Raw genomic sequence first — 19,837 nt, 5'->3', positions numbered from 1 at the left:
CCTTACTTAAGTAGAAATTTTGGTTACGTATACTTCACTGGAGTAATTATTTTTCAGACGACCTTTTTACTTTTACTCCTTACATTTTCACGCAATTATCTGTACTTTTTACTCCTTACATTTTAAAAACAGCCTTACTCTATTTCATTTCGGCCTTTTAAAAAAAACTATCCAGTTAAATTGTGCCATCCGGATAGAGTGAATTTGGTTGTGGTTGGATGAGAAGTATAAACATAATACCATTCCGACACCCTATTGGTTTGTACGTGTCTGCTCTCTGAAACACATGTTAATGCTCAATAGTGCACATATATGGTTCTTTAATATATTTGCATTATACTACGAGGCATTCATTTTCAATGGCTTTTAGCTTTAATGGCTTTTCCCCCCCTTATATTACTTTTACTTTTAATAATAATAATGACTTGGATTTATATAGCACCCTTCAAGGCACCCAGAGCGCTTTACAGAAATCATTATTCATTCATACACATTCTCTCTGGTGGTGGTAAGCTACGTTTGTAGCCACAGCTGCCCTGGGGCAGACTGACGGAAGCGTGGCTGCCATATCGCGCCTAACGGCCCCTCCGACCACCACCAACATTCATACACATTCACACGGGGCAAGGTGGGTAAGGTGTCTTGCCCAAGGACACTACGACAGCAAACTGGGACAGAGCGGGATTCGAACCGCCGACCTTCCGATCATTGGACGACCCGCTCTGCCACCTGAGCTACTGCCGCCCCTACTTTTATACTTTAAGTAGTTTTGAAACCAGTACTTTTATACTTTTACTTGAAAAAAAAATAAAAAATTTAGTTGATACTTCAACTTCTACAGGAGTATTTTTGAACTCTAATATCTATACTTCTACCTGAGTTATGAATGTGAATACTTTTGACACCTCTTTCTTTAACACTCATTCTGACTTTTCCTGTTTTCTTCACTGACGGCTCTGCTTATAAAAGTGGAATACCATACGCAGGTTATACAATTTGTGATAATTCTTAATTGTTGAAAGCACCGCCTTGCCCTCCTCCAGCTCCACCCAAGTAGATGAAACTATATACACTGATCAAAAGGTAAAACTGTTACAATATATTAAGATTCCAGATATGCTTTTGGTTGTGTACATGATTTTATATATTGTGGGCGAACCGAGGATTTATCACATCCTCGGAGACACCCGGTAGACATGGTAAATTGATTGGTGAACTGTTAGAAGCATGTCAACTACCTTCATCTACTGCTTTGTTAAATGTGAAGCCCACACCCAGTCGAAGGACCCTGTTTCACCAGGCAATGCTTCGGCTGACCATGCAGCAAAAGAAACTGCCAAATTTGGCTTACCTGTCTATGTAAAGCTCGGCTCTTCTATACCCGCTAACGACCTGGTTTCTCCCAATGATGTAGCCCTCTTACAACAGACTACTGATGTGAAGAAACACAGATTGTAGCATTCCCATGGTTGTAAAAATGTAAATAATTTGTGGGTCAGCAACGACGGCCGCGATGTGAAACCCACATCCTTGTACCCGTTAATAGCACGCGTGTCGCATAGTTGTCCACATGTTAGCAAAGGGGGAATGTGTCAGATAGTGTTGAAAGACTGATAAGCTCCAAGATTTGCATCCTATGAAAAAATATTGCAAACATTATCAACACTTCCCCCCACTGTGACTTTTTTTTGAAGCTCTGCAAATAGACTTTATTCATATACCAAAATGTGAGGGATGTGAAAATGTTCTTGTATGAAAATGTTCTTGTATGTGTAGATAATTTTTAAACTGGACTTAAATGGACAATGTTGACACCCGCCAACACCCACTAGGAAGCACAAACTCACGCCTCATGAAAGGATTACGGGTAGACCTATGACTATACCAAGCAATTCAGTTCTATATATGAAGAAGATGGACTTCCATGCCATGGATGAATCCATGATATAATTTTGTTCTACTCTAACCTCTGCCGTTCAGTCAATCCACAGAAAAGTAAAAGCTGTCCAGTCTCCTCCTAGTGGCAAACCATGCCACAACCCGGAGACTGGGTTTGTGTCAGAGAAAACCTCGCTGGTCCAAGGCTCAACACGTCCTGCCCACCACTGGAGTCAAGAGTGAGGGCTGGATCTAAGCTGGATCCACGCATCGCACTGCAAGAACACAACTCCTCGACCATGCACCGGAAACCAGCCAATTCCTTCTTCTTCCTGTGGCTCCTCGGTGGAGCCATTGAAAGAAACAACGCAGGCAAGAAAAGCCCAGAAGCAGATGCATTGTACATGCCAAGACACTCACATCTGTCACAGGCCACACACACTCTCCTTCTGAAGAACCGTTTGTTAAGCCTAAAACAAGCCAAAATCCACTGCCCGATTCCATTGAGGATTATAGCTACCTTGCTACAATGGTTAATCACTGTTCCATACCTCTACCAAAGGGTGTTTACTGGATTTGTGGCATGAAGGCTTATGAATATCTTCCAAACGGCTGGTCTGGAATATGTGGTCTGGGCCATGTGGTACCAGCCATGAGAATCGTTACTGTACCACCGAAAGTTTACACACACACACAAACAAACACCAAGGACAACATTTTTTGGTGCCCTCGTTCCAAATTACGGAGTCATGGCAGCTTTGGACCAGATATGGGATATATCCCATGCAGTTGAAGATTTAGCAAACACCACTGCAAAAGGCATGCCTATGCTCTCACAAGAAATGACTGCTGTGAGGATGATTGATTTACTAGCTTCTCAAGGGGGAACTTGTGCTGTCATTAAAACTGAATATTGTACATTTATACCCGCAATGAATCACGAGAACACCCTATGGGGTCAGTTAGAAGTTAGTGACAGTCAGGCCAAATGCCAGATAATGACATTTGGCCACAGATCACATCTGATTGTAAATTACTTTTTGTCTCTCACTTGGTTTGTGTATTTCCTGCCTTCTGTACCTTGAAGCTTACTGTATAAAAAGTCGTGACACAATCACCCGGGGTCGACACACCAACTCAGACACGATCTGTGCTGGTCCTGCTGACCGCCGGCTACTGAATAAAAACTCACTATACCACAAAGCGGACTTCTGAACTGGTTTTGATAAATTCCACAACAATTCATTACATCTCTCTTTGATTACTGCAGTTGCCTCCCCAGTCTTTATGAACACGCCTGCAGTTGGTCCACAACGCTGCAGCAAGACTGCTGACTGGTACGAGGAACCGGGGACATGTCCCGCTGTCTTGGCTTCCCTGCATTGGCTGTTTTAGAATCAAGTTGAAAGTTTTACTCATGGATTTTTAGGCTCTAAAAGGGCGGCCCTGCTTATATCACTGACCTTCTCCAGTTCCAGTCAGCCAGCGGTCCCTGAGCTCCTCTAGTCAGAGAAAACTACCTGTGGTCACAGCTGGAGCTGAAAGGTGATAGGGCCGTTGCTGTGGAACCAGTTACCTCAAACATCCCATGTGCCCCCACTATCTCCACCTTTAAGATTAAAAACTCTCCTCAGTGCCACAGAGCGGCTGTATTCTATAGAACAACCAACCAGTTGCTCAGTGATGACTGTTGGGGCCTGAAAATAACGTGTGAGAGAGACCTGGATGTTTGATGGATAAAGACGAGTGGCTGACAATCATATCTAACAATGGGAAATACATTAGGGAAGCTAAAGGGAAATGTACACGATATAAAATAACACACAGGTTTTACTGGACTCCACATAGACTCAACAGAGCAGGTATAATAAATAATAACTTTGTTGGAAATGTCAAACACACATTATTTTTCATTCCAATATATATACTGTTTATATTTCCTAATTATATATTTTTTTTTACTTTTTTACCCTTTTAAGATAAGACAATCTAATCTAATGTTAAAGCCTGTATAAGGAATAAACATCTTGTTTCCTGGTACAAAAGGGCAGCCCCCCCATAAAACCACAGTCCTCATTCAGCTAATCTGACGTAGACTCTCTCATCGGGATCAGATCCTTTTATTTCCACCACACTAACAACATTGTTCAAACAAAAATAACACAAATATAAATGTGTTTTAGTGGAATTCTGTGTCTGGATTGAGGCGGTTTGAAGCAGAAGTGTTGCAGAACCGTTTCAGTCGGCTGGTCTAGTTTATCCCCCAAACTAGTGGACACATCCGTCATTAAACAAATCAATACGGTTTTATTTCATTTTATCTGGAAAAACAAATGTCATTATCTCAATAAAAACATCCTGAGTAACTCCTACAATCAAGGAGGATTAAAGGTTCCTGGTTTTGAAACTTCAAATGTTATTTATTATCTGAACTAAATAAAATAAAATCTAAGTAAAATTCGACTATCACACTTGATACCAAATGTAGTTTTTCAACAAATTGTAGTATTTTCTACTAAAATGTGGTTTAGCGTTTAATAAACCATCCAGTTATCAAATGTTCATAAACAGACATAACTGTGCTGGCCTCTGATCTATAAAAATCATAATTTAATCTGGAATAACCAGTATTAAATATCAGAATAAATGATTCTTTGATTAAAAACAAGGCTCCACAGGAAACAGCAGTCTGACTTTAATGCTGGAGACGACAGCTTCATTCCAGGAAATAAAAACTCCAACGTTTGATCGATGAAGAAAACTAATCACCGGCTGATCATCACAGTGTTTCTGATCAATAATAACACCAATACAAGTGTTGTCATTAACAATCATGTAGATTTGTCTTTAGATACAAAAATGATCAAAGTTTGCAGGAAAATCAGAAGTGAGAACGAGTTCCTACCGTCACCTGTTAGAGCAGAATGAACGTTAGGGAGGAGTGTGTGTGTGTGTGTGTGTGTGTGTGTGTGTGTGTGTGTGTGTGTGTGTGTGTGTGTGTGTGTGTGTGTGTGTGTGTGTGTGTGTGTGTGTGTGTGTGTGAGAGTTTATGAGTGAGTGTGCGTGTGTGTGTGTGTGTGTGTGTGTGTGTGTGTGTGTGTGTGTGTGTGTGTGTGTGTGTGTGTGTGTGTGTGTGTGTGTGTGTGAGAGTTTATGAGTGTGAGTGTGTGTGTGTGTGTGTGTGTGTGTGTGTGTGTGTGTGTGTGTGTGTGTGTGTGTGTGTGTGTGTGTGTGTGTGTGGAGCAAAAACTCCTTTAACACGACCAGACAATAAACGACATTATACAACATTATACATCAATAAACATCAATATACAACAATATACAACAATATTCAACAAAGACAGAACTAGTGGAAACTACTGAGTAAAGCTAAACCAGAACTAATGTGGAGGAAGTTTTTCATGTCTTATTCAACTTTAGTGGGGTGTGATTTTATTCGTTTTAACTTTAGTGTGTTACTTTCATTGTTTTACTCATCTTGTATTTTTATTTTCTTTATTCATGTACATTAATCTATGTCCAAGGTTACAAGTAACTTTTGTTCTTTCTTAACAGAGCAAAGCACATTCCCACAGAGAACCACAGCTACTGTCTGAAAAAGGTCTGGTGGACTTTGATCAAGGAAACACTCCTTAATTCAATTCCCTCAGCTGAGAAAATCACCTTTGATTCCTCCTCACCTGCTGGAACCTTTATATTTATTATTATTATTATTATTATTATTATTATTACTATTATTATTATTATTATTATTATTATTATTATTATTATTATTATTATTATTATTATTATTATACTTTATATTCCAAACATGTGCAATATCTGTCCACCTCACGCACATCCTACCTGCTTCTTTTGCAGTTTTTCCTTTCTTTCCCGTACTGCACTACTTTTTATTTTTCATTCCAATGTATATACTGTTCATATTTCGTAATTATATATTTTTTACCTTTTTTACCCTTTTAAGATAAGACAATCTAATCTATTCTTAAAGCCTGTATAAGGAATAAACATCTTGTTTCCTGGTACAAAAGGGCAGCCCCCCCATAAAACCACAGTCCTCATTCAACTAATCTGACGTAGACTCTCTCATCGGGATAAGATCCTTTTATTTCCACCACACTAACGACATTGTTCAAACAAAAATAACACAAATATAAATGTTTTTAGTGGAATTCTGTGTCTGGATTGAAGCGGTTTGAGCTGGACTCTGTATGGACCTCATGAAGCAGAAGTGTTGCAGCTCCGTTTCAGTCTGGTCGAGTTTATCCCCCAAACTACTGGACACATCCGTCATTAAACTAATGTCTAGTTTATCCCCCAAACTACTGGACACATCCGTCATTAAACTAATGTCTAGTTTATCCCCCAAACTACTGGACACATCCCTCATTAAACTAATGTGTAGTTTATCCCCCAAACTACTGGACACATCCGTCATTAAACTAATGTCTAGTTTATCCCCCAAACTACTGGACACATCCCACATTAAACTAATGTCTAGTTTATCCCCCAAACTACTGGACACATCCCTCATTAAACTAATGTCTAGTTTATCCCCCAAACTACTGGACACATCTGTCAATAAACTAATGTCTAGTTTATCCCCCAAACTACTGGACACATCCCTCATTAAACTAATGTCTAGTTTATCCCCCAAACTACTGGACACATCTGTCAATAAACTAATGTCTAGTTTATCCCCCAAACTACTGGACACATCCGTCATTAAACTAATGTGTAGTTTATCCCCCAAACTACTGGACACATCCGTCATTAAACTAATGTGTAGTTTATCCCCCAAACTACTGGACACATCTCTCATTAAACTAATGTCTAGTTTATCCCCCAAACTACTGGACACATCCGTCATTAAACTAATGTGTAGTTTATCCCCCAAACTACTGGACACATCCGTCATTAAACTAATGTCTAGTTTATCCCCCAAACTACTGGACACATCCCTCATTAAACTAATGTCTAGTTTATCCCCCAAACTACTGGACACATCCATCATTAAACTGATGTCTAGTTTATCCCCCAAACTACTGGACACATCCCTAATTAAACTAATGTCTAAAACAGTGAAAGTAACACACTAAAGTTAAAACGAATAAAATCACACCCCACTAAAGTTGAATAAGACATGAAACATTTCCTCCACATTAGTTCTGGTTTAGCTTTACTCAGTAGTTTCCACCAGTTCTGTTTTTCTTGAATTTTGTTGTATATTGTTGTATATTGATGTATATTGTAATATAATGTTGTATAATTTTGTATATTGTTGTATATTGTTGTATAATGTCGTTTATTGTTTGGTCTTGTCAAAGGAGTTTTTGCTCCACACACACACACACACACACACACACACACACACACACACACACACACTCTCTCTAAACTAATCCATTGTTGAGCTACAGAGGGGCTGCTGGTTCAGTTATCAAAGAGTTATTAATGGTTGTCCTTTGACAATCATTAATAATTAATAAAGTAGATTATTTATCAAATTGAATTATCAGAATGAATTAATCAAAACAGGGCTGAAAACCACCTGATGTGATCAGGAAAATGATGAACTAAACAGCAAAATCAGTCTCTAGGTAACAGTTAGTGAAGGAAGGAGTCCGAGCTCAGACCTTTAAACCAGCAGTTGTGAATGTGTAAAATAAAGACAAACAACTTCTCTCATTCAAATTAATCAGAATTTATTTACACAAGTGTTAAAAGATGATGAAACAACACTCAGGATAAATTCTGATGGCTAAACTACACAAAAACAACTAACAGTAGACACAAACTTCAGATGACTTGTGTGTGTGTATGTATATGTCTGTGTGTATGTGTGTGTGTGTGTGTGTATGTGTGTGTGTGTGTGTATGTATATGTCTGTGTGTATGTGTGTGTGTGTGTGTGTATGTGTGTGTGTGTGTATGTATATGTCTGTGTGTATGTGTGCGTGCGTGCGAGCGAGGGAGCGTGCGTGCGTGCGAGGGAGCGTGCGTGCGTGCGTGCGTGCGTGTGTGTGGGGAGGGGGGGGGGTTAGTAGGAGAGAGGTGAGGAGAAAAACAATAAAATGAACAAACACAGCTCATACTCGCAATGACAAGAAACCCATTTCCATACAATCCGGGTCAAATACAGTATCACAAAAGTCATCTGTAACCATTCGAATGGTGAATCAACCCAATTTGACAATTCTACGTCACCAAGCCTCAATTCAGGGCCTAGAAAAAAAATCTCCCTCGTCAGACACAGACCACACCACATCAAGAAGCCAGTTATTTGTATCATCTGGGGGATTCTGGGATCTGGAGGGGGGTACTGGTCCAGAACACGGCTCCTGGTTAGCATAAATATGTGTGTATATATACATATATATATATATATATATATATATATATATATATATATATATATATATATATATATATATATATATATATACATAAATATGCTCCTGGTTAGCGGTTAGCATAAATATGTGTGTGTATATATATATATATAGCAGGAACACACGGAAACACACGTCAGGCACTGGAAATCTGCAACAAAAACCACAAACAAAACACAAAACCGACACGGAGCCGACCAAAACACGAGCAGCGATCGACCCAAATCTCAAGATCTGATCACAGTCTGAGCTAAGCTACCGCTAACTAACCCCAAAAACTACAGACCAAGCATGCAGGTGAACAAGCCAGTGTGTATGTCTATGTGTGTGTGTGTGTGTGTGTGTGTGTGTGTGTGTGTGTGTGTGTGTGTGTGTGTGTGTGTGTGTGTGTGTGTGTGTGTGTGTGTGTGTGTGTGTGTGTGTGTGTGTGTGTGTGTGTGTGTAATAATCCTATCAGAGCTCCACCTGAAGTGTATCTATAGTGGGGGAGGGGGGAGTGCAACCCCGCCACCCGCGGGCCGGACACGTGGCCAGGAGGCCCTCAACCGGCGAGGGAGAGACAGAGCCGCCCCGGCCGCCGACGCGGGCAGGTGCACCCGTCCCCACGAAAGTGCCCTCCAAGACCAGAGGGGCGCCCCGCCGCAGAGGCAGCGGGGGGGACCGGAGACGGGCCCGGAGAGAGGGAACCCCCCAACACTGCGACACCCGCGCGGGCCCGACAACGGAGGGCACCAGACCCAGGCATCCCATTCATTCATCCATTCACCTATCCCCTATCTATAATAATAATAATAATAATATAATATACTAACCATAATAATAATAATGATAACAATAATAATTATAATAATATAATAATAATATTAATAGCCATCTTTGTATGACATAATATCAATAAATTATGAATTTTGTTGTCCTGCCAATGAACGCCCAAATCCTCCATGGCAGGACCCTTCCACACCACATTCTCACCGACAAAGACGCACAATCACGCACCGTTTCCCCCTCCCGGGGGGGTCCAGCACCGCCAGAAGGCACCCCAGGCTGCGCGGCGAGCCCCGCCAGGCCCGAGCATCACAACCCACCCATCCCAGGCCGGCGAGGGAACACGGGTGATGTGGGACCCCCTCCCGACCCTGGTGTGGTGACCCATGTGATTAATGCCATAAAAAACAGGGAGGGGGAGGACAGGGTATCAATTTGACACTGACCCCCCCCCCTCCCGAACTAAGTGTCCTTGTTGAATTTTTTTTAATTTAATTTATTAAATGTTGAATGTGCAGTGTCTAGTGTTATTAAAACCGTGCGGCGGGGACTTCCGGGCCACGCGGGACAATGCCCCCCACGCCCCGGACCCCCCGCCCTTCGCCTATGTGCGTATGAGTCATGTAAGGGGGGGAAGGAGGGGGAGCGGAGGCCGAAGCCAGGAGGCAGGACCAGCGGAGCCGGCCCTGGAAGGACGCCCACGCTCCCCCACCGGCCATCCAGTTCACGGGGGGCAGCCTTCCGAGCCGGGCCAGGGCCCCACCGTACCTCCAGGGGCGCCCCCGGCGCCACCGGAGACCCCAGACGGAGGGGGAAACGGTCCAACATCCCCCCATTCATACTGACAACATAAGACATAGACACCTGGGAATGGTGCCACCCCGCCGCCGCGCCCCCCTGCGCACCCCCCTCCCCTAACTATTATAGTCTTGTTCTATAGCTGCAACTATGACTACTGACTCTAACACACTAGAGTTTACACTACCTAGAGATTTACCAACACCAGCTAGAGGTTTACTAAACACTAACTATAGGCTTTACTAAACAGAAAGGTTTTAAGTTTAGTTTTAAAGGTGGAGGTGGTGTCAGCCTCCTTAACCCAGATTGGAAGTTGGTTCCATAGTAATGGTGCCTGATAGAAGAACGCCCACCCTCCAAATCTACATTTGGATACTCTAGGAACTACGAGTAAACCTGCACTCCGAGAACGGAGAGCTCTGCGAGGAACATAAGGCACTATCAGGTCTTGTAAATAATGTGGAGCCAGCCCAACACACCGTCAAAGTTCAGGGGGCCGTCCTCGGGACTGAGCAGAAGGATACGAGCGGCCGGCTTCGGGGGACTAAGGATACGAGCGGCCGGCTTCGGGGGACTAAGGATACGAGGGGGCGGCTTCGGGGGACTAAGGATACGAGGGGCCGGCTTCGGGGGACTAAGGATACAAGGGGCCGGCTTCGGGGGACTAAGGATACGAGCGGCCGGCTTCGGGGGACTAAGGATACGAGGGGGCGGCTTCGGGGGACTAAGGATACGAGCGGCCGGCTTCGGGGGACTAAGGATACGAGCGGCCGGCTTCGGGGGACTAAGGATACGAGGGGCCGGCTTCGGGGGACTAAGGATCCAAGGGACCGGCTTCGGGGGACTAAGAATCCGAGGGGCCGGCTTCAGGGGACTAAGGATACGAGGGGCCGGCTTCGGGGGACTAAGGATACGAGGTGCCGGCAGATGGAGTGAGGAGGAGAGAGATGAGTGGAAAACCACTGAAGGCTGGAGGACCAACCATGACATGTTGTACGTTATGTTTGAATCAGTGAAGTTTTTCTAAGCTTTTAGATTTATGTAAAACATACAGAGTGGCAATTATTTTGTTAATTGTTTTCTTTTTAAAAAGAAAAACAACAATGCAAACATACAAAAAAGTACATTCAAGTCCCTTGATTATATTTCTGAATAACAAGTCAAACGCCACTCCCTGCTGATAAGAACATGTAAATCTATCTGTTGACGTCAGTAAATTTAATAGGTGAAACTCAAAGTTCATTCTTGTGACTGAACGGAGCTGAGACGCCATTTCAGGTGGAGGTTATGAACTAAAAACCTGAAATAAAAGGACTTAAATCTGTGATTCAGAGGGACATTTAACTGGTGAGTTTACCGATTGAAGAATACTTCAAAGATTTGAAGAAATGGATGAAAAAACTCTTAAAGATTACCTGAGCTGCCACGTTTGTTTAGAGACGTTGAAAGATCCGGTGTCTCTGAGCTGCAACCACAACTTCTGTTCAAGCTGCCTGAAAGAGTTCTGGGAACAAAATAAAAACAGAAACTGTCCCATCTGTAAAAGAAAAGATTCTAAAGATCTTGATGTGAACTTTTCACTGAAGAGACTTGCCAACTCTTTTGCTGGAAGACAGACAGGTGGATCGTCTGAGACTGAAAAAGAAGAAAAGAGGGAGGAGGAAGTTTGTAAGAAACATCCAGGAACAACTCCACTGTTCTGTAGAGACGAACAGAGAGCATTCTGTTCTGTCTGTGAGTTTTCTCTGCACCAGAACCACAAAGTGGTTCCTGTAGAAGAAGCAGTCGGTGAGCTGAAGGAGCTGCTGAAATCTGACTTAAAGTCTCTGCAGGACAAGAGGAACAAATACAAACAAGTGGAGGAAACATATAAAGATCTGGTTCAACACTCGGAGAAGCAGCTGCTGTCCACAGAGAAGCAGATCAGAGCAGAGTTCAACAAACTCCAGCAGTTCCTGAAGGAGGAAGAGGAGTCCAGACTGGCATCTCTGAGGGAGGAAGAGGAGCAGAAGGGGAGGAGGATCAGCGGGGAGAGGAAGAGGATCCAGGAGCAGATCTCCTCTCTGTCAGACAGCATCTCTGCTGTGGAAGAAGAGCTGCAGAAAGACAACATGTCGTTCCTCAGCAGGTACAAACCCACCCGGGACAGAGCCAGAGAGCAGAGCTCAGTGTCAGATCCACGGCTGCTCTCAGGAACTCTGGTAGACGAGGCCAAACACCTGGGAAACCTGGCCTTCAGAGTCTGGGAGAAGATGGGGGACCAGGTCCACTTCAGCCCGGTGGTTCTGGACCCAAACACTGCAAAACGCTGTCTCTATCTGTCTGCTGATCTGACCAGTGTGAGATGTGGAGATACATACCAGCAGCTTCCTGATAATCCAGAGAGAAACGTCTACGGAGCCATTGTTTTTGGTTGTGAGGGTTTGACCTCAGGGAAACACAGCTGGGAGGTGGAGGTGGGAGATCATCCTGTCTGGAATATTGGTTTGGTTAAAGATTCAGTTGACAGGAAGGGAAAGGTGTTTGCTTCACCTAAATATGGAATCTGGTGTTTGTCGTATCATGATGGAAAATACACCAATGGTGTTGGTAAGACCGTCACGGTGGAGACGAGTCTCCGGAGGATCAGAGTCCAGCTGGACTATGACGGGGGGACGGTTTCCTTCTACAACGCTGAAGACATGACACACATCTACACTTACAGAGACACTTTCACTGAGAAACTCTTCCCTTATTTCAATGTTTCACAGTCTGGTGATGCAAAAACTTCTGAGATCAGAATCTGTCAGACAAAAAATAGATTAACCTGAGATAAAGAAAATATATGTATGTGCACACACACACACACACACACACACACACACACACACACACACACACACACACACACACACACACACACATAGCCACATAGACATACACACTGGCTTGTTCACCTGCTCTGTAGTTTTTGGGGTTAGTTAGCGGTAGCTTAGCCTAGCCTAGCTTAGCTTAGACTGTGATCAGACCTGGAGATTTGGGTCGATTGCTGCTCGTGTTTTGTTCGGCTCCGTGTCGGTTTTGTGTTTTGTTTGTAGTTTTTGTTGCAGATTTCCAGTGCTTGACGTGTGTTTGTATGTGTATATTTATGTATGTGTATGCGTATGTATGCGTATATATATGTATATATATCTTAAATATAGTAACAATGCACATATATATATGCCTTAGGTTTTTACCGGCATGGTATCAACCATTAATATGTGTGCAGACAAGGTAAAAAAAAAAGAAAAAAGAAAATATATGTATGTGTCTTTAATGTTTTGATGGAATAACTTTTCAAAGATCAGGATTATTTTAAGTAAAAAGTTCACATGTAAAAAACAAATCTCAAATCTAAGATATCAAAATATAAAAGTTTGTAAAGTTGTGAGACATTTTATCCAAGTTTGTATTCATGTTATAAATTTGCTGGAATCACTGGGATTAGATTTTATGTTTTACTTTCAAACTTTACTGTTTAAATAAATGTAGTAACCAGTTAAAAATATGACATAAAAATCAACCACGTTCCTAAATGTGAGAGCTATTTTTAATCAACCTGCTGATTTTATAACAGAAAAGAGTAAAAATCAAATCAAATCAATACTAAAGAACATATTTCTGTGTAAATGTAAGTGTTCAAATGTCAGAGTTTATAAGTCGTTTTTAAACAAACTGCAACTAAAAGATACTAAAACATGGAAAACTGTTTAAACGTCTAGAAACACAGCTGGTTCTCATGTGAGAAAATGTTTTATAATTGTTGATTCATATCGTTTTAACCTTTTTTAAATGTTTAAATGTTTTTAACTGTGGTTCATAAAACCTTCAGATGTAAAACATTGATGTGTTTCTTTCAATCAAACATCTGTAAACAAACATGATCATGATTTATTTTAATTATTTGATATCCTGATTTTAAATAACTCTGCATGTAATTTCTTTTTGGGGAAAATAAAACATTAATGAAGTGAACTGACTTCGGTTTAATGAGTCTGTAAAAACAGGGAGACACAGGTTTCTATTTAAATGGTAATTTTATTGATAACAGCTGAACACATTTTCTTGAAGTTAGAGAAACGCGTGTAGCACGTTAAGCAAACGCAGCAACAATCCCAAGAATCAGAGAAGTAGAGGATTAATATTATAATACAGAATAAAAGCCAAACTGACAAAATGAGACAAGTGAAAACTAAAACTGCATGCAGCGATGAACGGGCACTCGCTCGTGCAATGGTGAAGTTATTACATTATTGGGTTTTATTACATTTTCGATTGAGTTTAGTGCAAATTGTATTATATTTTCAGGAAATTACTAGATTATAGTAAATTATTAGATTATAGGAAATTATTACATTATAGGTTATTATTACATCATAGGAAATTATTACATTACAGGAAATTATTACATTATAGGAATGCCGTCGGTGCTGAGTGTCGGGTTCTGCTCTCTGTTCTGATGCTAAAAGCAGCGGCTGCAATTCCTCTCTCCGCCACCAGAGGGCGGCCTAGAGTCGGACACCAGTAGAACAGCAGAGAACTTGTGACTCTGCACTTACTGTGGAGACTTGGTGGAGTTGGGTCCGCAATTAATTAATATGTCATGAATTAATCAAAATACAATTCATTTTAAGTAAACAAAATATATTTATTATTTCAGTATTTAATTAATTAAAGAAACATTTAATTAATTAATGACATATTTCATTCCAATTTTAATTAATTAATGACACATTTGATTAATTAATGATATATTTAATTAATTAATGACACATTTCATTAATGATGTATTTATTTATTCAATTTTGGCACTAAAAGTCCTCTATAACCCCACGCACTGGTTCTGATGCTAAAAGCAGCGGCTGCAGTTCCTCTCTCCGCCACCAGAGGGAGACATAGAGTCGGACACCATTGGAACAAACAGGGAACTTGTGACTCTGCACTTACTGTGGAGACTCGGGGGTGGAACCAGCAGGAACTGTCCCCGGGGGGGGGGCAGGGGGGCTCAGGTGGGACCACAGGTGACCAGTCCTGGTCCAGGTGACATCCTGGAGACGATACGTTACCATGGAAACCAAGTGATGATGGATGAGAGCTGTCGCAGGAGCCGAGGAAAGTTTGAGTCCAGAGAGGATTGATCAGCCCTGGGGGGGGACTGCCAAAATAAAAGCCTGGGATGGAAAGAGAGAGAGAGGACAGGAAGTGGGTCCAACAAAATAAAAGCCTGGGATGGAAGGAGAGAGAGAGAGGACAGGAAGTGGGTCCACCAAAATAAAAGCCTGGGATGGAAGGAGAGAGAGGACAGGAAGTGGGTCCAACAAAATAAAAGCCTGGGATGGAAGGGGAGAGGGAGGACAGGAAGTGGGTCCACCAAAATAAAAGCCTGCGATGGAAGGAGAGAGGGAGAGGACAGGAAGTGGGTCCACCAAAATAAAAGCCTGGGATGGAAGGAGAGAGAGGACAGGAAGTGGGTCCAACAAAATAAAAGCCTGGGATGGAAGGGGAGAGGGAGGACAGGAAGTGGGTCAACCAAAATAAAAGCCTAGGAAGGAAGTGGATCTTCCTGCACGAGACAGACGAAAGTCCTATAAATGTTTCCTTCTGAGGATTTCTGTCCAAAAACCACCAAAACAAAATATCCATTAAAATAATAGACCAGGAACCAAAGAGAAGGGTACTAAGTAGGCTACACATAGACATATACACATAGACATATATATATATATATATATATATATATATATATATATATATATATATATATATATATATATATATATATATATATATATATACACACATATGTACATGGACATAAACACATAGACATATACACTTAAACATATATTTATATACATATATACATGGACATATTTTGTGCCACAAGGTATATGCTGTTCAGTTATCAAGAGTTATTAATAATTGTCCTTCAACAGTTATTAATAATTAATAAAGTAGATTATTTAAAAACAAAAACAAAAAACAAATCGGGTCACAACAACCAAAGAACGTTCAGTTCAAGCACCGCAACAGGTGGCCAGCCCGGGAAAAACACAAACTTCTTAGTATTAATAGGCCCTAAGTGCCCCCAGACCCGGTCTGGTCACTCTAGATTCCCGGAACCCAGAGCCCCCAAGTTCCAAACTTGGAGTAAGTCTACCACTCTCTGACACAAAGCCTCCGCCTGTAGGGAAGCCAAGTATCCGGCACGTCTGCCGACACTACTGTCGATTCAGTAGGTAGCGAGGAGACTTTTGCACAATTTTCGGCCATTTCTTTCCTCAAAACTCACCCGAAAGAACAGCAAGATGTTTTCTGTAGCCACCGAGTTCGCTAGACCCCAATCGGTGAGGGGACTCGTCTCAATTCTCTGGACGTCAGGCCCTCTTCTCAACCTTTCTTGATGGGGGAGTACAGGTTGTTGCGTGCACTTTAGTCACCTTCGATCCAGAGGAAAAAAGAAAATCCGCTCACAGATGGGGTCCCTTCGTGGTCACCAAATTGTGGTGGCAAAAATTGTTGTTCGTTCGCTGAAGTGTTCAAAAAAGAATGTCTTGACACGTCAGCTGTCTTTCTTGAGTTTTGATAAAAAAGAGCATTCATGAATGGAGGTCACACAGTGCAACTGATCACAAGAAGCATTTTATGAGTCTATGAATTTTATGAGTTGACGAGATTTTATTTGATGTTGTACGGCAACCTTGAGTGCCATGAAAGGCACCCTATAAATAAAATGTATTATTATTATTATTATTATTATTAAGAAGCAGTCAGTGAGTGAGTGAGCTGAAGATGTTTTGAGACATCCTGTCTTATATTTCAGCCAAGCTGGGAACAAAAGACAAAATATATGTCACCCTGACAACCAGCCTGGCTCCACCGCCTGATAGTTAGAAATTCCACAGGCTCTGTGTCCAAGGAGCTTGACCTCGTCCATAGGAATGTTCACTTGAAAACAGGATTTGTGCATTAGTCAGTCTTAAAGCATACAAGACAAAATATATATGTTATACCAAAATTTCCCATTACAATATTTAGTGTTGTTACTATTTATCTTTACATTAATTTTATCGCTTGTGGAAACAACCGTTTGTATGCTTTCTCTCTTACCATGCTTTGCCAGGTGGTGTTGATAAAAGTGGTACCGTCTAGAAACAAAAGTACAAACAATACGTCCGCACAATAATGGGCAGGTAGGAACCCAAAAATACATAAATAAATGAGAATATTAAACTGACATGTGGGCAGTGAGAAGGACCAACAACATGATATTATTGAGTGAACGTCTCCCGAGGGGGAGTCACGTCGTCATGGCGACGCCACTGTATAGCCAAATTGCAAGGAGAGAACAGAGTACTATGAGCTCATGAGAAGTCCCAGTACGCCGTAAAAAGTCCCGGTACGCCGTAAAAAGTCTCAGTATGCCAGAGGCTAATATTGAGAGGTGCGGGTACTCCGTACCGGTGCGTACCGGCCCACTTAAAGCACTGAGACTGATTAAAAACAAACATGGTAAACAACTCCTTAACACCTATTTAGATCTGAAGATACTGGAAGATGACCAATGCCCCTGCTTCTAGCTATTTTTATCACATTTTATTATTATAATTATATTTATTTATTTATCTTTAGTTGTTTTTTACTTTTGACCCTCCTTTTGTTTATGTCCTTGTTTTACATCTTATCTGTTACATTTACTGTTGCAGTCTTACAGGGATGCAGAATGTGTTGTCTGCCTCATAAATCTACATGCTGTTTTATGTTTTAGATGTTTTATATGTTTTATATGCCACAAGGATTTTTGTACAATATTCAAGTGTTCAATGAAAAAAAAGAAAAAAAAAAAAAAATTTATATATATATATATATATATATATATATATATATATATATATATATATATATATATATATATAAACATATAATTTACCACATCCGTCATGGCTGACGCGGTGACGTATCACAGCAATGGCCTCTAGCTCAATGAGGCGTCTACGTTTATATGTCTATGGAGGTGAGTGTCCATTCTGCCATCTGTTGTAAAGAATAATTTAAAATCAAACTGAATATGTAAACTCCATGTGCTGTTAACTAAATGTTTCTCTATGTGAAACTGATGTGCATTCCTCTGACTTTCACTGAAAGGTACCATGCTGTACCAGATACAGATAAGAGGGGCCCCAAGCCATAAACTTGGGCCACACCCCTCTCCCCTTTTCTCTAAGAGCAATAAAACTTGTTCTCAGGACAGGAAGGGGCAGATATCAGCAGAACGATTGTACAAGCAGGCTGCAAGAGCTCTGCTCTGCTGTATCTCCCTCCCTCATGAGGCCTTCTTTAATTCTATCCCAGCCTCACGGTTTTAACAGCTAAGTAGACACTGCACATTCAACACTTAATAAATACATTTGACAATGGCACGTAGTTTGGGAGGGGGGGGTCGGTGTCAAATCGATACTTGGCCCTCCCCCTCCCTGTTTTTATGGCATTAATCACATGCACTCAACACCAGGGGCACACACACACACACACACACACACACACACACACACACACGCATGATTATATACATACACGCATACACACACATAGACATACATACTGGCTTGGTCACCTGCATGCTTGCTCTGGTCGGCTCCGTGCCGGTTTCGTGTTTTGTTTGTGGTTTTTTGTTGCAGATTCCCAGTGCTTGACGTGTGTTTCAGTGTGTTCCTGCTTCCTGGATTGGCAGTGAATGTCGTCACTCCCCCCCCCCCCAAAAAAAAAAAAAAAAAAAAAAATCACTGGGTTTGTATGTGTATATTTATGTATGTGTACGCATATGTATGCGTATATATATGTATATATATTAAATATAGTAATAATGCACATATATATATACCTTTGGTTTCTACCGTCATGGTATCAATCATTAATATGTGTGCAGACAAGGTAAAAAAAAAAAAAAAAAAAAAAAGAAAAGTTCTATCCCAGTCTTTTGTGTCTTTATTTACCTTTTCCAGCTCAATCAAAGAACCCGGGGTGATTAATTTGATCACAACAATTTGGGGGCTCGTCCGGGATTGAGATCAGGAGAGAGGTAATTATGAAAAAACAGCTGGTTGCGAAAAAGGCGAGGACACGGCCGCGCGGCAAATTCAGGGTAAGCAGACCGTTTATCTGCATTGGATATCACTCAAAACAAGACTGTGTCCAAAGTCTTAAGTAAACACCCAGCTGCTGAATTTAATAATTGCTAAATTTAAGGAATGATAACTGCTGAATTTAATAACTGCTAAATTTAAGGAATGATAACTACTGAATTTAATAACTGCTAAATTTAAGGAATGACAACTGCTAAATTTAATGAAAAAAGGACGAAAGCTGGAATAGGAATTAAAGAGGAAATATATAGAAATTAAGAGGAAGTGTACAAAAGGTGTGTTTTACACAGAAAGGGTTTGAGGCCCGGAGGAATATTTATTAAGGGTTTAAGTCCCAGGATGTCGGGGTTAGGCCCTTTAGAGGGACAGGATTATGGAAGAATCCTGTTACCGTAGACATTCTAAAGTCAGAGTTGGGCGACTCCAACTGTGACGTCGACGGGCGCATGGATTTTTTGCTGGGTTAGAGGCCCTGAGGATTTGGCACCTCAGAATTCTAAGAGCTGCCAAAGAAACTTCAAAAAGTTGATGGTATGCATTTGAGGAAACTGTAGAGAGGTTTTAAAATGCCCGAAAAACTTTAAATGTTGAGGGTATTTGGCTTCGTGAAGATACTGTAAGACTCTATGTTGACATGAGCCTGAAAAATAGAAATAGAGATGGTAAGATTGTGAAATATATGTAAACATTAAGCAGTGGTTGCTAGCCTTGCTGTGAGAGAGGACGGGCTGTGATTATGTGTGTGTGCTGTCTGTGTACTGTTATGTGCATTCATGAGATTTTGTGAACAGCTGAAATATATTCTGTTATTTTAAGAGAAAGAAAATTATGATTT

At 41.3% G+C, this 19,837-nt stretch overlaps 1 protein-coding gene across 1 annotated transcript; it reads left to right on the top strand.

The window, feature by feature from the left end:
- The first annotated feature begins 11,051 nt into the window (after positions 1 to 11,051).
- Positions 11,052 to 12,733, top strand: LOC133419264 (nuclear factor 7, brain-like). Its single transcript, XM_061708332.1, has one exon. It carries the CDS (start codon positions 11,227 to 11,229, stop codon positions 12,646 to 12,648), a length of 1,422 nt encoding a protein of 473 aa, XP_061564316.1. The 5' UTR covers positions 11,052 to 11,226; the 3' UTR covers positions 12,649 to 12,733.
- The last annotated feature ends 7,104 nt before the right edge of the window (positions 12,734 to 19,837 follow it).

Source organism: Cololabis saira, chromosome 19 (assembly GCF_033807715.1).
Source record: "Cololabis saira isolate AMF1-May2022 chromosome 19, fColSai1.1, whole genome shotgun sequence".
NCBI classification, from domain to species: domain Eukaryota; kingdom Metazoa; phylum Chordata; class Actinopteri; order Beloniformes; family Belonidae; genus Cololabis; species Cololabis saira.
This window is presented reverse-complemented; position numbering and strand designations above follow the sequence as displayed.

What these genes read in the sequence shown, in the direction of transcription:
- LOC133419264 (XM_061708332.1), top strand. Translation starts at nt 11,227, where the DNA reads ATGGATGAAAAAACTCTTAAAGATTACCTGAGCTGCCACGTTTGTTTA.